This window comes from Chelonoidis abingdonii, chromosome 22 (assembly GCF_003597395.2).
Source record: "Chelonoidis abingdonii isolate Lonesome George chromosome 22, CheloAbing_2.0, whole genome shotgun sequence".
NCBI lineage: Eukaryota > Metazoa > Chordata > Testudines > Testudinidae > Chelonoidis > Chelonoidis abingdonii.
Window position 1 is genome coordinate 19,617,326 of NC_133790.1, and position 19,629 is coordinate 19,636,954.

General features: G+C 45.5%; 2 gene segments (V, D, J or C); both read right to left on the reverse strand.

Annotated features, from left to right (window-relative positions):
- LOC142045840 (immunoglobulin lambda variable 3-21-like) overlaps positions 1-19,629 on the reverse strand; it is a 100,785-nt gene that overhangs the window by 15,422 nt on the left and 65,734 nt on the right.
- Positions 15,032-18,640, reverse strand: LOC116815930 (immunoglobulin lambda constant 1-like; the record flags this gene model as incomplete). The annotated part of the segment is given in 2 exon segments: positions 15,032-15,631; positions 18,589-18,640. Coding segments are annotated over 2 exon segments (375 nt in total), but the record flags the coding sequence as incomplete, so codon positions are not given.

A 19,629-nucleotide genomic window follows, 5' to 3' on the forward strand; every position in this document is an offset into this window, starting at 1 on the left:
GCTCCCTTGGGGAGCCCCCTACAGACTGACATGGGAAGCCACGTTGAGCCCTCAGGGTCAGAGGTTAAAGAAACACTGCCTGAGCTCTTCAGGGACTTCCTCGAAGTTCTTCCATTCGTGTGTAGCCTGGCAGGTGTAGCTCTCCTGGCTCGTCCCAAGCTGATGGCCTCCCGAGACAGGTAACTACTGGCCATGTACTTGTGTCACTCTGTTTGGAGGGTTGGTCGTCTCCACCTCCAGTGGAGATCTGCTGGCCGTCAGCTTTCCAGGTGACTTGGACTGACCCTGGGTAAAAGCTGTCCAGCAGACACACCAGTGTGGCTTTGCTCTTTGTTTTTATCTCTTCTGAGGATGGAGGGAAGAGGTGCACGGTGGGAGATGCCTTTGGCTGACCTACAAGACAAGGAAACTCAAATGTTAGAAAACCCAAATGCCAGTGTAGAAAGTAAGAAATTCCAGATCTCTGCAGTGTAAGAGATCGAATCTTTTACAGGTGCCGGAGCAGGGTAATTTTTATCTGAGATGTAAGATGTTGTTTTGGTTAAGGCGCAGGGCTGGGAATCGGGACATTTGGGATCCAATCCTTGGTCTGTCACAAGCTTCCTTAGTGAACCTGGCCTAGTTAGTAACTGTCCCTCTGCCTGTAAAAGGGGATAATAGTCACTTTACTCATCCTTTTTGTCCCTTGAGTCATTGAAGGCTTGATCCCATATTCCTCCTGCACCCATAACTCCCATTGACTTCCAATAATAGCTTGGGGCCTGCGAGGGATACAGTGTTGACGCTAAAGGAAAAAATCAATTGGTGTGAAAGTGAGTAGCGAATTGTATTGCAGTCTGTATGCATTGGACTTCTATCAAGAGCCATTCACAAAGAAAACCTGCAGCTGATTCTGCATTATGCTGCGTTTTAGAAATCTAAAGGCAGCTTTCTAAGGATTTTGCACTACGTTGCACTTATTAGTTTAAGGATATTTCTTAAGGTCTAAGATTTACTTAGAGTTTAGTGTGTGGTTAGGGCATCGGAAGCCATATCAGTGCTCAGAGATGAATCTGGCATAACCCATATTTTTCCTGATGAAATAATCCTATAAAATGTAATTACAAAGCAACCAACATGTGTAAAGAACAGGGCAGAGAGCTAGATACGCTTGAGTGTTTATATAAAGTAGCATAAAGTTCTATGGAGTTCTAAAAGAGACTTTTTTTAACCATCCTATGGGATACTATGATAGGAATAAAGTCTATATCTTAAGTTCTGCAAGTTGGGTCCATAAAACAATTAAGCAGTTGTTGTTATCTTCCACCTTCTGCAGGCCTTTCTACCTAGGGACAGCACTTTTGAATAAGACCTTGATAGGAAATAACCTCCTTAACTCATCCTGTGATATGCTGGCTGCTGAACAGCCTCGTTACCGAGTTAGCTTGTTACTGAAATGTTTTCAGAAACTTGTAATGTACAGACTCCTGTATCGGACCAGTCCCAGCCAAGGGACTTGAGCCAGGATTTGTCTAAGTGCCTTGCAGGAGCAGGGTCCAAGATGAGCAAAAGGGAGACTGCAAAATTTCACAGTATTGGTTGATTTCACGGTGGTACAGAGTAGAGTCCCCTGCACCCTTGCACAATGTTGTGCTATGTTACTGCATGGAGATATGGAAACAGTAAAGGACCAGCGGTTTTGGAATGGACACACAAGTTTGGGGAATTTTTAACCTCCTAGTAAAAGGCACCTGTCTTCTAACTCAGGCCAAACTGAGAAGCTCTTTCTCATTCCAGGTAGCACTTTACTCCTCAAATGGTCGGTCCCACTGACATCAGTGGGCCTGTTTGAAGAGCAAGGTGCTACTTAGCACAAGTAGGCTCAGTGCAGCCTGGGCTGTAGTTATTTCACGCTTTACATTGGTCAAAGCTACAAGCAACGTTGTCTGAGGTAGCACAGTCAGCCCTGATTTACTGAGCCCTGGCTAGCCGAGATCTATCTGCTCCTCAAGGTTTTACTGTAACTGAAGCCTGCTGGCCCAGCCAGCATCCTGGTCGTTGTGTGCTCTGAGCCTGGCAGACACAGAATGCAGCTTCTAGGAAGATGTCCAGCCTTTCCAGACTGGCCAGCAATCTCGTTAGTGTGCTCCAGGCTTGAGAGAGGCAATTAGTGCCGCCTCTTTCAAGCCCTCTCGCTCCGCAGGCTGCTCCAAACCCACCCCATTTATCTGTAACTCTCCATATTTCATAGGTGTTGGGTGTCCCTGTCACTGTCAGAAAATCAGGCTTGAGTGGTACTTCTAAACTGAAATCCATGATAGCTACAGTCATCCAATGTACAATGGAACTGATCCTCCGGGTCAGGAATGAGTCAGTCAGTGCAATTACACTCGCTCAGTGCAAGTGTGAATCAGTGTAGTTCCATTACTGCCAAGGGAGCTACATTAATTTACACCACATGTGGATCTGTTCGTATATTTTAAATATTACATTTTTCTCATAACTTGCTCTAAATTAGCAATTCTATAAGTAGGGCAGGTCAAAAATTACCCATTAAATCTCTTGTCAGTGAAAAACTGGGTTTTCATTTCAATGGAATTTTTTGCAGCAAGTGTCTGATGATGAAAAATTTCATGTTGGAAACGCAAAAACTCAAAACCAAATGGTTTCTGTAAATGTCTGGGGTTTTTCTTTCTCTTTTTTCAGTAATTATTGGGTGAAAATTTTGTTCTGTTTTTTTTAATTTTTTGGCTGAAAAGTCAATTTTCTGTTGAGAATTTGGACAAAAATAACATTTTTCATTTTTTGTTGAAATTTTTCCAGAAATTTAAACCTCTTTTTGTGACTAACTTTTACTATAATGAATAGTCTTCAAACTACTCCAGAAGGTCAGATTTCAAATCACAAAGAACAAATTATTTTTATCCTACATTAGATGTACAATTCTTTGTAGGATTGTACATCTATTTTAAGGAGGTTTTGGATGTGTTTTCGTGGCGATCTACTGAAAACAAAGGGACTATGTTGTTTTACTCTGGCTGAGAATCTGGCCCTGGGTTTCTTTCACATATTGAAAAAACCCCGTGCGAACAAGGAATGTCTAGTCCACTAAAACAAAAACGAGGTAGAAAATATTTTTTTAAAATGCTAACAGCAGTTATTTAAAAATTGGAAAATGACTAGAGAATCTGGTTAGGTTTCATGGGCAAACTATGAAAACTGTTCATTGGGAAAAGATGATACAAATCCAGCATGGGACATCTACACCCTGTTCTGATTATCCAGAGATTAAACATTGTTCTCAACACCATGTGAAGGTCTGTGCATAAAGAGAGAAGGAGACCCAAGCCTCGGACTAAGAGAGAAAAGGAGGAAAAAATCATGGAAACATGACAGGATTGGCATTGAGAAGAAAAGCAGGTGAGTAATTCAGTGACTTACCAAGGACGGTCAGCTGGGTTCCTCCACCGAAGACAAACCACAGTGACACACGGCTGTACAAAAACCAGTCACGTTCAATGGTAGGGAGAGGTCGCCACCACTGCATGTGTGGGGAAAATAGAAGCGGGATGAAAACTGCTGGATCTCCTTGAGGGTGAAGGTTCATCCTTTCTGGAGAAGCTCATAGTAAAATTGATTGAATGAAGATCTATTGGGAGGTGAAGTAATAGAGTATTCTTTGGGAGAGCTCATATGGGGCCAAATCCTGGTCCCAGCACGCATCCCACGTAAGAGAGCAGAAGATGGTCTTGTATTTAAGGCACTGGTGTGGGAGTCAGAAGACGGAGTAAAATCCTGGTTCTGCCACAGACTTTCTTTGTGCCCTTGGGCAAGTCACATAATCTCTGTGCCTCAATTCCCCATCTGTAAAATGGGGATAGTACTTCCCTATTTCACAGGGGTGCTGTAAGGATAAATTCCGTTATGGCTGTGAGAGGCTCAGGTATGATAGTGATACAGGTCATAAACCTGCCTAGATAGATGTGAAGGAACTGAATGCTAGGCTGCTCCTGCACTAATTCCACTGCCCCTGTGCTCCCCCAATGCACACCCATGGTCTGGGGATCTGCAGGTACCTCCAGCATTGCCTGTGTGTGTTGCTGTGGATGGTCCCCATGGATCTCCATCTAGCACCATTGTGGGTGGAGGAGGGGAAGCAGAGAGTGTTGAATTGGGGCTGTTACGCTGTTGGTCCTTCCACTGCCAGCTGCCCCTCTTAGGTCCCCAGGAGGGAGGGGCTGGCAGATTTCTTCGGGATGCTGATAGTGAACACACTGAGCCACGCTCAACCCTGGTGCAATTATAGTGACTTGTGGGAATTATACCAGAGAACAATTAGGCCCATTTGCTGCCAGTATTTAATGTATCAAATCGTATATCTCGTGGGGGATACCCCTGTTTCCAAAGCACGTCTGTAGCCCACATCTCTGGGAGCACTGACATCTCTACGGACATAGTGTAAACACTATCCTAGCTTCACACCAACAAATGTCAGCAAAGAAACAGATCTGTCATGCTGGGGCTGCATGTGTGTGGATAGGAAACCAACACCACGTGCTGTCCTCATCTCTCATCCAGATAGTGCAGCCTTTCCTGCACCTGTCAGTGAGAAGCTACCACATCCCATGACACGTGGTCCTGCCTTACCTGATCAGGATCTCCAGATAGTCCCTAGGGCCAGGGATCGCGCTGAAAAAGCTGCATCATCATGTTGTGTTTTGCATTTGGCTGGTGAAGTCTCCACACTGGACATGTTCGAGGATTGGTTAAATAGTGTTCAAGATCCATGTTCCAAGAAACCGATCACCATCATCCTCTGCTGGGACCCCAGCCATGGTTCGGATGCAGGCGTTCCTGCCAGTCTCTCTGGAAGCCAAGATTCTGCATTTGGCATATGCTGGAAAATGCTCTAAGCCCTTTTAGTACCAATACAAGACAATGTTGGTATCAATGTCCACTGTGCAGCAGAGATCAGCACTTTCCTGAAGGGAGCCCCCAGTTACTTTAGAAATTAACTCAGTGCCACCAACAACAGCCACTTGTTCTGTATTTCCCAGCTGTTCTCAGCAGTAAATCCCTGCACTGTTTCCCTGGACAGAGCTGCCATGAGACTCTCACCATCACTGGGCTATTCCCTGCCCCTCACCTTAGGAGAGAAGCTCTGGGGCCTGCTGCCCAGCAGAGTGTGGGTGTGTGGGGCCCCTCTAACCAAGGGCAGGGCCAGTAAACATCTAGGCTGTGAGCTGTGTCCGTGCTCAGCTGGTTTCTTCTGAATTAAACCAGGGCACTGGACCCTCCCTCTGACTGTAAATACAAACTCCCCTTAGTGCCTGGTGTGTGTCAGCTCAGCACGGCTAGGGGAGTGAATGGTACCAGCCTCGTTTCCTCAGTAATGGGCCATAGTTGAAGCCAAGAGGGATCATGTGCTGTGTTTAGAAGTTATCTGAAGTTGGTGGGGAAGCTCCTGTGACTTGAGTGGTTCTGTCTCAGACCCTGCAAGAATTCCCTGGGTAGTGGAGGGCAGGCCTGAGCCGTGATCAAAAGTGCCCAAGTCCCATTGTCAGAATTGACTTAAGCACTTAGGCCTGGAGTGTTAAAGGTATTTAAGCACCTAAATGTACAGAGAGGCACCTAACAGGATTTTCAGAAGCACCTGTCTGCCAAATGCCCATTCATTTCAATGCCTTTTAAATCTGGCCCTTAGGTTCCTAAGTTCTATTGACTTTCAGTTGAAATCAGACTTTCAACGAAGTTAGTCACTTTTGAAAATACACCTCTACCTCGATATAACGCTGTCCTCGGGAGCCAAAAAATCTTACCGTGTCATAGGTGAAACCGTGTTCTATCGAACTTGCTTTGATCCACCGTAGTGCACAGCCCCTCAACCCCCCCAACAGAATGCTGCTTTACCACGTTATATCAGAATCTGTATTATATCAAGTTGTATTATATCGGGGTAGAAGTGTACCCTGAATACTTCAATAGACTGAATGGACTGAAAAAGTGCATGAAGTTCATATTTGCAAGGCAACCGGACCAATTACTAAACATTGAGCAAAGGAAGTTAATCTCTTTCCAGGGCCTTTTTGTCAATGAAGTAGTGTTAAAAGTCAGCGTACTCCAATAGATTCTGGCAGCCAACTCTTTACGACACATGCTCACTTCCCCCCTTGCCCACCATGCTCTGTCTGATCCCTTCACTCTCATCGTTGCATTGTAAGTTCCTGAAAACTTCTAACAGCCATTGTCCCCTCTGTGCTCTGCACACGCTTGGTGCTCCATAAATCATCATCTGGAAATCTTAAGTCCCTCAAGTACAGTCCTGTGAGTGTGTTGGAATGGCGGGACAGTAGGTCTGAGGATGTTGAAAATATTTTTATGTGAAGGTTAAAAAAAACACTTATCGTTTAAAACTTCTCCGTGGTTCATCCTCCCTCTAATCCCCTTTCCCCTTATTCCTTTCCATAGGAGTGGCAGTGCATGACTGGCCATCCATCCATCCATCCATCCATCTGTGTAACCCGTATTGTGAGTAGCAGTAGCATGGTGCGATCCGACATGTACATGGTATCAGGGCTGGCTCCAGGCACCAACTTAGCAAGCAGGTGCTTGGGGCAGCCACTCCAGCTATTCGGCGGCAATTTGGCAGAAGGTCCCTCACTCCTAGTTGGAGTGAAGGACCTCCTGATGAATTGCTGCAGATCACGATCGCGGCTTTTTTTCTCTTTTGGCTGCTTGGGGCGGCAAAACCCCTGGAGCCGGCCCTGCATGGCATATGTGGTACAAATGTATCTCTTTACCTCCCTGGCCCCATGACTGTAGGAGAATCAGTTTTCATGGGTCTCCTTTGGCTGGTTGGCCCAGCACTGCTCAGGAGTCCATGACAAACGGTCTCTGTGAGGTGAGTTCCCAGCTGCAAAATTGGCACATGCTGCTGTGTGGGAAGGGTGGGACAGATTCCTGAGTGCCCTTCAGGGAATCCAGTCTCACATGCTACTGATCCTGAAGCCCAACTGATGGGTTTTTAATGGGAAACAGACTATCTGCTCTGCCCTGTCAAGGCTCAAATCGTGCAATACCCCAGAAGTAAAACAGGCCTGAGTGATACCAGAGAATCCAGATCACCAGTAATGTTCTGCTTTCACCTGAAAAGCATCTTGAATGTGAAGGCTCTCAAAACACTTCACCCATGTACACAGCTGGTCAAACTGGACATAAGGGTCACTGCCTTCCCCTTTGGCTGAAACACAATGGGTGTCATGCAGTGGCCAGCAGCACTAGTTTAATTCAGGCAGATTTCCATGTACAACTGAACCTGGTGGAAGGGCCAGTTGGGTCAGTTGAGAGCTGTCACTTAAGTTGGTGTTGGCAGGATATTAAAGGCCACTTTTCCAAAGAGGGGTTAGTCTGTACTGACCAGAAGTGCCCAGTATCTCTGGTTATAGCCTATCCCAGATAACCACCATCAGCAGTGTGGTCCTCCTCCTTCTATGGGCCAGATTTGGCCACTTATTCATCTGAGTGGTGAGCTGTTAAGCGAATAGCTCATTGACTCCAATGAGGCTACTTGAAAAATGATCAATGCTCAGGGAGAAGCAGGGAGCCAGAATCTGCCCCATGCAAGGGCAGAGGATGACTCAATACTAACTCACAGAGCAGACTGCTCTCTGCAGGGCGAGTGACCCAGCTGAGCATTGACCCAGCCTAGCCCTGCTGCTCTGTTGGGAGTTGCCAGGATCCCAGCACAAGCAGGGCTGGCTGCAGACCCACGGGGGTTGCGTTACGCTCTCATGCAGCCCAGTATCACCCGGGGATTCCCTAACACAATGTGTGCTCTGCAGAGAGATTTGTGCAGCAGCAATTGTCACACCTCACACAAGGCTGGCTGAGAGCCAGAGTGACCAGTCTTGGGGAGAACAGTCACAGCTTGGGTAATGATCCCTCCCCTGATCTCCACGATATGACACATCACTTAGTGTCACTTCACATTAGCTTGTCTGAAACACCAAAGCCAACAAAGCTCCTTACTTGAAAAAGAAAACCATACTAGGGTGATAAAGATAAGTTGATTTTATTGGAAGAGAAGGTGAATATTGCAATTTAATACACGAGGTTTGTAAAAAGGCACAGAAGTTGTTAAACTCTTTTCACAGTCACATGCCGGATAGTCATTTTTTTTCTGCATTTTATTAATATCATCAAACAAGGCTCATCAGAGACTGAAAGCAGGAAGGACAATTCCATGGGGGGAATGCAGGGAGGTGAGAGCAGTGGAGACGTAGGAATAAAGACAGGTGACGTATGGATTGTAAAAAATCCCCCACCTAAAATAGGAAGGATTTTGCTCGGACATCAGCATTATGGGAATGCTACGGACAGATCCTGGCTCCCTGGGAACCCCCTACAGACTGACATGGGAACCGTGTTGAGGCCCTCCGGAGGTCAGATGGGTTAAGAACACTCCTGAGCTCTTCAGGGACTTCTCGAAGTTCTTCCCGTCGTGTGTCACCTGGCAGGTGTAGCTCTCATGGCTCTTCCAAGCTGACATGCATGCCAGAGACAGGTAAACTGCTGGCCATGTACTTGTTGTCACTCTGTTTGGAGGGTTTGGTCGTCTCCACTCCAGTGGAGATCTGCTGGCCATCAGCTTTCCAGGTGACTTGGACTGACCCTGGGTAAAAGCTGTCCAGCAGACACACCAGTGTGGCTTTGCTCTTTGTTTTTATCTCTTCTGAGGATGGAGGGAAGAGGTGCACGGTGGGAGATGCCTTTGGCTGACCTACAAGACAAGGAGATTCAGTGTTAGAAAACCCAAATCCAGAGACTGCCAGTGCAGAATGTTCAACATTCCAGATCTCTGCAGTGTAACAAATCCAACCTCTCGCAAGCACCGGGGCAGGGTAATTTTTATCTGAGATGTAAGATGTTCTTGTGGGTAAGGCACATGGCTGCGAATCAGGACATTTGGGATCCAATCCTTGGTCTGCCACAGGCTTCCTTAGTGAACCTGGCCTAGTTAGTAACTGTCCCTATGTCTGTAAAAATAGATATCACTTTACTCATCCTTTTTGTCCCTTGAATCATTGAAGGCTTGATCCCATATTCCTTCTGCACAGATATCTCCTACTGTCTTCAAATAACAAGTTGGGGCCTGCAAGGGATACAGTGTTGGTGCTAAAGGAAAAAAATCAGTTGGTGTGAAAGTGAGTAGCGAATTGCATTGCAGTCTGTATGCACTGGACTTCTAGCAAGAGCCATTCACAAAGAAAACCTGCAGCTGATTCTGCATTATGCTGCATTTTAGAAATCTAAAAGCAGGTTTCTAAGGACTTTGGACTAAGTTCTGCTTGTTAGTTTGGGGTTATTTCTTAGGGTCTAAGCTTCACTTAGCGTTTAATGTGTGTGGTTGAGGTATCGGAGACCACTTCAGTCCTCAGAGAGAAATCCAGGGTAACCCACTTTTTCCTTATGGAACAAACCTATAAAATGTGATAACAAAGCAACCAAAATGATCCAGGGGATGGGAAAGGGGATCTAGACACATTTTAAGAGTGTTTCAAATAAAATACTATAACATTCTATGGAGTTCTAAGTGAGAGACTTTTTTTGTTAAACTATACTATGATATTCTATAGCAGGAAGAAAGTCTCTCTATATTAAATTCTGCAAGCTGGGTCAATAAACCTATTAAGCAGTTATCATTGTCTATCACATTCTGCAGGCCTTTCTAGTAAGGGACCACACTTTTGAATAAGACCTCAATGGAAAATAACCTCCTAACTCATCCTGTGATATGCTGGCTGCTGAACAGCCTAGTTAACAAGTTAGCTTGTTGCTAAAACTTTTTCAGAAGCTTGTAATGTACAGAATCCTATATGGAACCAATCCCAGCCAAAGGACTCGAGCCGTTATGTGTCTAAGTACTTTGCTGTATCCGGGTCCAAGACAAGCAAAAGAGACATTACAAAATATCACAGTACTGGTTGATTTCACGGTGGGTACAGAGTAGAGTCCCCTGCGCCCAAGTACGATGGGGTGCTATGTTACTGCATGGAGATATGGAGACAATTAGGACCTTCTGGCTTGTGAATGGGCAGAAAACTTGGGGGCATTTTTAACCCCCTAGTAAAAGAGAGCCATGAATGCCCAAAAGTTTAGTCGTTCAATTGGTAGTGTAGACAAAGCCTAAGTAAAGCCTGCTGGCAGCCCTAGAATGCAGTCTAGGAAGCCATCCAGCCTTTCCAGACTGGCCAGCCACCTCATTCGTGTGCTACAGGCTTGAGAGAGGCAGTTAGTGCCACCTCTTTCAAGCCCTCTCCCGCCACAAGCTGCTTCAACCCCACTCCATTTTATCTGTAACTCTCCATATTTCATAGGTGTTGGGTGTCCCTCAGCACTGTCAGAAAATCAGGTTTGAGTGGTATTTCCAAACTGAAATCCACGACAGCTACAGTCATCCAATGTACAAAGAAACCGATCCTCCAGGTCAGGAGTAAGTCAGTCAGTGCAATTCCACTCATTCAGTGTCAGTGTGGATCAGTGTAGTTCCATTACTGCCAAGGGGGGTACATTGATTTACAACACATGAGGATCTGTTCTTATATTTTTAAAGTTATGTCAATCTCTTAACTGGCTGTAAATTAGCAATTCTACAAATAGGGCTGGTCAAAAATAACTCATCCAATCTCTTGCCAGTTAAAAATTGTTTTTTATCTCAATGGGCATTTTTGCAGAAAGTCTCTGATGTTGAAAAATTTCTTGTTGGAAATGTAAAAACTCAAAACCAAAAGATTTCTGCAGATGTTTTTTCCTGTTTTCAGTAATAATTTGATGAAAATGTTTTGTTTTTGATTTTTTTTGCTAAAAGTCTCTTTTCTGCTGAAAATTTTGACAAAAATTATATTTTTCATTTTTGCTGAAATTTTCCAGAAAATGAAACCCATTTAGTGACTAACTCTTACCAAAATGAATAGTCTTCAAACTACTCCAGAAGGTCAGATTTCAAATCACAAAGGACAAATTATTTTTATATCACATTAGATTTCAAGGGGTTGTGCATCTATTTTAAAGAGGTTTGGATGCGTTTTAGTGGACGTCTATTGAAAACAACGGGATTATGTTGTTTTACCTGGCTGAGAATCTGGACCTGGGTTTCTTTCACATAGTGGAAAAACCCAGTATGAATAAGTAATAACACAAAACAAGGTAGAAAATATTTTCTTTTAAGATGCTAACACCAGTTTTTTAAAAATTGGGACCTGGCAGCAAAATCTGGGTAGGTTTCGTGGGCAAATTCAGAAATCTGTTAACTGGGAAAAGATGAAAAAAAAAATCCAGCATGGGACATCTACACCCTGTTCTGAGTATGGATGGGTTAAACATTGTTCTCAACATCGTATGAAGGTCTGAATGTACAGTAAGAGGAGACCCAGCTTGGATCAGAGGCAGAAAAGGAGGAAAAATCATGGAAATATTCCAGGATTGGCATTGAGAAGGAAAGTCAGAGAGTACTTCAGTGACTTACCAAGGACGGTCAGCTGGGTTCCTCCACCGAAGACATACCACAGTGACACATGGCTGTACAAAAACCAGTCACGTTCAATGGCAGGGAGAGGTTGCCACCACTGCAAGTGTGGAGAAAATGGCCACGGAACAACTTCTGATGGCTCTCCATGAGAGCGAAGGCTCATTGTTTCCGGAAAAGCTCATAGCACAATTGATTGAATGAAGATCCATTGGGAGGTGAAGCAATGGAGTATTCCTTGGGAGAGCTCATATGGGGCGAAATCCTGGTCCATGCATGCCCACCACATAATAGAGCAGAAAATCGTCTTGTTGTTAAGGCACTGGAGTGGGAGTCAGGAGACGGGTTCGAGTCCTGGCTCTGCCACAGACTTTCTTTGTGCCCTTGTATAAGACGCACAATCTCTGTGCCTCAATTCCTCATCTGTAAAATAGGGATAGTACTTCCATATTTCACAGGGGTGCTGTAAGGATGAGTTCTTTTATGACTGTGAGATGCTCATGTTGGACATACCCTGTTTCTAAAGCACGTGTCTGTAGCCCACACCTCTGGGAACACTAGTATCTCTAAAGACATAGCGTGAACACTATCCTAGCATCACACCAACAAGTGTCAGCAAAAAAACAGATCTGCCATGCTGTCCTCATCTCTCATCTGGATTGTGCAGCCTCCTCTGCACCTGTCAGTGAGAAGCTACAGCATCCCATGACACATGGTCCTGCCTTACCTGATCAGGATCTCCAGATAGTCCATGGGTGATGGGTCACTCTGAAGAAGCTGCATCATCACATCCTGTCTCGCATTTGACTGGTGAAGTCTCCACATTGGACATGTCCGAGAAACCAGTAAATAGTTCTCAAGATCCCTGTGCCATGAAACCGATCACCACCATCCTCTGCTGGGACCCCATTAATACCAATACAAGCAATGCTGAGATCAATGTCCAGTGTGCAGCAGAGATCAGCACTTTCCTGAAGGGAGCCCCCATTTGCTTTAGAAATTAACTCAGTGCCACCAACAACAGCCACTTGCTCTGTATTTCCCAGCTGTTCTCAGCAGTAAATCCCTGCGCTGTTTCCCTGGACAGAGCTGCCATGAGACACTCACCATCACTGGGCTATTCCCTGCCCCTCACCTTAGGAGAGAAGCTCTGGGGCCTGCTGCCCAGCAGAGTGTGGGTGTGTGGGGCCCCTCTCACCAAAGGCAGGGCCAGTAAACATCTAGGCTGTGAGCTGTGTCCATGCTCAGCTGGTTTTTTCTGAATTAAACCAGGGCACTGGACCCTCCCTCTGACTGTAAATACAAACTCCCCTTAGTGCCTGGTGTGTGTCAGCTCAGCACAGCCAGAGGAGTGAATGGTACCAGCCTCGTTTCCTCAGTAATGGGCCATAGTTGAAGCCAAGGATCATGTGCTGTGTTTAACACGTGATCTGACACTTACTGAAGATGGTGGGAAGCTCCAGTGACCCTGCGGCTCAGACCCTGCGAGAATTCCCTGGGAAATGGAGGGCAGGCCTGAGCCGCTAGCAAAAGTGCCCAAGTCCCATTGTCAGAAGTGACTTAAGCACTTGGGGCCAGAGTGTTAAAGGTATTTAAGCACCTAAATGTACAGGGAGGCACCTAACAGGTTTTTGAGAAGCACCTGTCTGCCAAATGCCCATTCATTTCAATGTTTTTTAAATCTGGTCCTTAGGTTCCTAAATCCTATTGACTTTCTGTTGAACTTAAACTTTTAATGGAGTGAGTCACTTTTGAAAATACCCTAAATACTTCATGCACTTTTTCAATCTGTCAGTCTATTGCAGTTCACATGTGCAAGGGAACAGGGCCAATTTATAAACATTGAGCAAAGGAAGTTAATCTCTTTCCAGAGCCTTTTTGTCAATGAAGTAGAGTTAAAAATCAGCGCCCACCAATAGGTTCTGGCAGCCAATTCTTTATGGCACATGCTCACTCTCTTTCCCCACCCCCACGCTCTGTCTGATCCCTTCGCTATCATCATTGCATTGTAAGCTTCTGAGACTTTCTGAGAGCCACTGTCCCCTCTGTGCTCTGCACACTGTTGGTGCTCCAGAAATCATCACCTGGAAATCTTATCCCCCCAACTCCGAGTACAGACGTGTGTGTGTGAGAGAGAGAGAGAGGTTGTGGGTTGTTTAAAAATACTTAGTTTTTTAAATATCATTCTTTAAAACTCATCCATAGGGAAGCTTCCCTCAGCTCCCTTTCCCCCTTATTTGTTTCTGAAGGAGGTGGAAGTGCATGATAAACGCTCTCCGGGAGATGAGTTCCCAGCTGTACACACAGTGCATGCTGCTGTCTGGGAAGGGTGGGGCAGAAGCCCAGGTGCCCCTCGGAGTATCCAGTCTCACATGCAACATGAAACTTATCCTCAGATCCCCAGCATCATTTATGGGTTTTAATGGGACACAAACTGTCTGCTCCGGCCCATCAAGGCCCAAACTGTGCAACACACAAGACGTACTAAGGGCCCCAGTGTTGTGCACCCAGAGAATCCCGATCATCAGGACTGGTCTGATTTAGTTCTAAATAATGATGCTTTTCAAGTGTAATATCTTGAATCTGAAGGCTCCCAAAGCACTTTGCACACTTATGCAGCTGGTCAAACTGGACATGAGGATCACTGCCTTCACCTCCAGTTGAAACACAGGAGCTATCACACTGTTGCCAGTGGAACCAGCTGGGAGGGCCGGTTGGGTGGGTTGAGAGCTGTCACTCAGGTTGGTGTTGGCAGGATATTAAAGGCCACTCTTCCAAAGAGGGGTTTGGGTCTCTACTGACGAGATGTAGCCAGGTTACAGCCGATCCCAGGAACCAGCCTGCAGCAGTGTGGTGCCCCTCACTCAATGGGCCAGATTTGGATACTTATTCCCCTGAGTGCTGAACTGTTCAGCCAACAGCCTATTGACTCCAATGAGGCTACTTGAAGAATGACTAATGCTCAGGGAGAAGCAGGGAGCTGGAATCTGCCCCAGGCAAGGGCAGAGGTTGACTTGATACTAACTGACAGAGCAGGCTGCTTTCTGCAGGGTGAGTGACCCAGCTGAGCATTGACCCAGCCTAGCCCTGCTGCTCTGTTGGGAGTTGCCAGGATCCCAGCACAAGCAGGGCTGGCTGCAGACCCACGGGGGTTGCGTTACGCTCTCATGCAGCCCAGTATCACCCGGGGATTCCCTAACACAATGTGTGCTCTGCAGAGAGATTTGTGCAGCAGCAATTGTCACACCTCACACAAGGCTGGCTGAGAGCCAGAGTGACCAGTCTTGGGGAGAACAGTCACAGCTTGGGTAATGATCCCTCCCCTGATCTCCACGATATGACACATCACTTAGTGTCACTTCACATTAGCTTGTCTGAAACACCAAAGCCAACAAGATCCTTACAAAAAAGAAAACCATATAGGGTGATAAAAGATAAGTTTATTTTATTGGAAGAGAAGGTGAATATTGCAATTAATACATGAGCTGTAAAAGGCACAGAAGTTGTTAAACTCTTCACAGTCACAGCGATAGTCAATTTTTTTTTATTTTATTAATATCATCACAAGGCTGCATCAGAGACTGAAGCAGGAAGGACAATTCCAGGGAATGCAGGGGGGTGAGAGCAGTGGGGACGTAGGAATAAAGACTGTGACGTATGGATTGATAAAATCCCCCACCTAAAATAGGAAGGAGTTTTGCTGGACATCAGCATTATGGGAATGCTACGGACAGATCCTGGCTCCCTTGGGGAACCCCCTACAGACTGACACGGGAACCGGTTGAGCCCTCTGAGGGTCAGAGGGTTAAGAACACTCTGAGCTCTTCAGGGACTTCTCGAAGTTCTTCCCGTCGTGTGTCACCTGGCAGGTGTAGCTCTCATGGCTCTTCCAAGCTGATGCATCCAGAGACAGGTAACTGCTGGCCATGTACTTGTTGTCACTCTGTTTGGAGGGTTTGGTCGTCTCCACTCCAGTGGAGATCTGCTGGCCATCAGCTTTCCAGGTGACTTGGACTGACCCTGGGTAAAAGCTGTCCAGCAGACACACCAGTGTGGCTTTGCTCTTTGTTTTTATCTCTTCTGAGGATGGAGGGAAGAGGTGCACGGTGGGAGATGCCTTTGGCTGACCTACAAGACAAGGAGATTCAGTGTTAGAAAACCCAAATCCAGAGACTGCCAGTGCAGAATGTTCAACATTCCAGATCTCTGCAGTGTAACAAATCCAACCTTTCACAAGCCTCGTGGGCAGGGTAATTCTTATCTGAGATGTAAGATGTTCTTGTGGTTAAGGCACAGGGCTGGGAATCAGCACATTTGGGGTCCAATCGTTGCTCTGCCACAGGCTTCCTCTGTGAAGCTGGCCTAGTTAGTTACTGATCCTATGCCTGTGAAAGGGGATATCACTTTAATCCTTGAAGGCTTGATCTTGTATTCTTCCTGGACCCATAACTCCCACAGCTTGGGGCCTTCAAAGTGTACAGTGTTGGCGCTAAAGATACAAATTATTGTTATGAAAGTGAGCAAAATAGTAGGTTGCAATCTATATGCCTTGGATTTCTAACATAAGTGGTTCACAGAGAAAAGCTGCAGTTCATTCTACATTGTGCTTCATTTAAAAAAATCTAAAATCAGCTTTCTGAGGGTTTTGGACTGTGTTCTGGATACTTGCTCGGGGTTATTTCTTAGGGTCTAAACTTGCTTAGAGTTTTTAATGCATGTGGCTAGGGCACCAGAAACCACATCAGTGGCCAGAAAGGAATGTGGGGTAACTCACATTTCTCCTTATGGAAAAATCCTATAAAATGGAATAACAAAGCAACCAGTATGATCCGAAGGATGAGACGGGGATCTAGACACATTGATAGCGTTATATGGAAACTACTGTAAAATAGTACAGAACATTCATAGCGAGAGCTCTTTCGAACCAATCTATGGTATTTTATGGCACAGATAAAGTTTCAATATATTAAATTCCGCAGTGTAAGTCAATGATGTCATTGAGGAGTTTCTATCACATTCTGTAGGTCTTTCTGCTAAGGGTCAGATCTGCAAGGCTCTTGGCTGGGAAATAGCCTTTCATTGCAGTGTGTTATATGCTGGATACTCTTGTTGCTGAAATGTTTTCAGAAGCCTTTATGCGACCAAAGGACTCGAGCCAGTATGTGTCTCAGTGCCTTGCTGGATCAGAGTCCAAGACAAGAGGAAAAGGGACATTGCAGGATTTCCCAGTGGGCGCAGAGTCGAGTTTCCCAGGCCCTAGCCTGATATTTGGCTATGTTACTGCATAGAGATATGGAGACAATTAAGGTCCTTCTGTCTTTGGAACGGGTGGACCAGGGGGTTAAAAATTCCTCAGACTTTTAACAGCTAGACACCTGGGATCAAACTGAGACACTATTCCACATTCCAGGTAGCACTTTACTCCTCAAGCGGTTGGTTCCACTGATGTCAGTGGGCCTGTTTGAAGAGCAAGGTGCTACTAAGCACAAATAGGCTCAGTGCAGCCTGGGCTGTAGTTATTTCACGCTTTACACAGGTCAAAGCTACAAACAATGTTGTCTGAGGTAGCACAGTCAGCCCTGATTTACTGAGCCCTGGCTAGCCGAGATCTATCTGCTCCTCAAGGTTTTACTGTAACTGAAGCCTGCTGGCCCAGCCAGCATCCTGGTCGTTGTGCTCTGAGCCTGGCAGACACAGAACGTAGCTTCTAGGAAGACGTCCAGCCTTTCCAGATTGGCCAGCAACCTCGTTAGTGTGCTCCAGGCGTGAGAGAGGCAATTAGTGCCACCTTTTTCAAGCCCTCTCGCTCCGCAGGCTGCTCCAAACCCACCCCATTTATCTGTAACTCTCCATATTTCATGGGTGTTGGGTGTCCCTCAGCACTGTCAGAAAATCAGGTTTGAGTGGTATTTCCAAACTGAAATCCACAATAGCTACAGTCATCCAATGTACAATGGAACTGATCCTCCGGGTCAGGAATGAGTCAGTCAATGCAATTACATTCCCTCAGTGTAAGGGTAAATCAGTGTAGTTCCATTGTTGCCAAGGGGGCTACACTGATTTACACCACATGAAGATCTGTTCTTATATTGGAAAAATATCAATCTCCGAACTTGCTCTAAAAGGATACCGCAAATAGGGATATAAAAATTACTTATCAAATCTCTTGTCAATTAAAAATTGGGTTTTTATCTAAATGGAAGTTTTTGCAGAAAGTTTCTGCAGATCTAGAAAAAAAAATCTTTTTTCATCGCTGGAAAAGCAATATCTGAAAACCAAATATTTTCACCTAAACTCTGATTTCTCCTGCCCACCCTCCATCCACCCAGCCCGGCTTTTCTGTAATTGTTCGGTGACAACGTTTTAGTGTTTGGGTTTTGGGTTTTTGCCAAACAGTCAAAATTTTCTACTGAAAATTTAGATGAAAAGAGTTTTTTTTAAATTTTTGTTGAAAATTTCCAGCAAATTTAACCCTATTTCATGACCAGCTCTCACTAATTTGAATTTTCTTCAATCTAACCAGACAAATCAGGTTTTAGATTGCAACAAACACATTATTTTCTACATCACATTAGGTTTCAAGGTATTTTACGCCCATCTTAAAGAGATTTGGATGAGTTTTGGGGTAGGTTTATTGAAGACAATGGGACTATTTTGTTTTTCCTTGGCTGAGAATCTGGCCTTTTCACATATGAGACAAAATGGAGTGCTAATAAGAAATGTCTAGTCCATTAAAACCCATGAAAATTAAGAAATAAAAAATCTTTGGGGTGGAAATATTTCCCTGAAGAAGCTAATACCAGTTACTTAGAAAATGGTACCTGACAGCAGAATCTGCACAGGTTTCATGGGCAAATTCAAAACCCCTTTCAGAGGGAAAATATAAGAAAATCCAGCATGCAACATGTACACACTATTCTGATTATCCATGGGTTAAACATTGTTCTCAACCCCTTGGGAAGGTCTGTGCATAAAGTGAGAGGAGACCAGAGCCTGGCACCAAGACAGAAAAGGAGCTAAAAATCCTGAAAACATGACGGTATTGGCATTGAGAAGGAAAGACAGTGAGTAATTCAGTGACTTACCAAGGACGGTCAGCTGGGTTCCTCCACCGAAGACAACCCACAGTGACACATGGCTGTACAAAAACCAGTCACGTTCAATGGCAGGGAGAGGTCGCCACCATTGTATGTATGGCGAAAATGGCCATGGGACAACTTCTGCTGGCTCTGCATGAGAGTGAATGTTCCTCGTTTCTGGAGAAGCTCATAGTACAATTGATTGAATGAAGATCCTTTGGGAGGTGAAGCAATGGAGTATTCCTTGGGAGAGCTCATATGGGGCCAGATGCTGGTCCATGCATGCCCATCACATAAGAGAGCAGAAGATCATCTTGTCGTTAAGGCATTGGAGTGGGAGTCAGGAGACTGGGGTTCAAGGAGGGGATGCAGAGAGTGTTGAATTGGGGCTGCTAAGTTGTTGGTCCTTCCCCTGCCAGTTGCCCCTCGTAGGTCCCCAGGAGGGAGGGACTGACAGATTTCTTTGGGATGCTGATAGTGAACATGCTGAGCCATGTTCAACCCTAGTGCAATTATAGTGACTTGTGAGAATTATAGCAGAGTAGAATTAGGCCCATTTGCTGCCAGTATTTAATGTATCCAATCGTGTATTTCATGTCGGGGATACCCCTGTTTCCAAAGCACGTGTTTGTAGCCCACACCCCTGGGAGCGCTGGCATCTCTACAGACATAGTTTAAACACTATCCTAGCGTCACACCAACAAGTGTCAGCAAAGAAACAGATCTGCCATGTGGGGCTGCATGTGTGTGGATAGGAAACCAACACCACATGCTGTCCTTGTCTCTCATCCAGATAGTGCAGCCTTCCCTGCACCTGTCAGTGAGAAGCTACCACATCCCATGACACGTGGTCCTGCCTTACCTGATCAGGATCTCCAGATAGTCCATCGGGACAGGAGTCGCTCCGAGTTACTGGGCACAGCACGTCCTGTGTTCACTTTTGGCTGAAGGATGCTGGGGGCTGGTTAAGTCTCCACACTGGACATGTTGAAGGAACAAGTCAAGAATGCTCAAGATCCATGTGCCATGAAACCGATCTCCACCAAT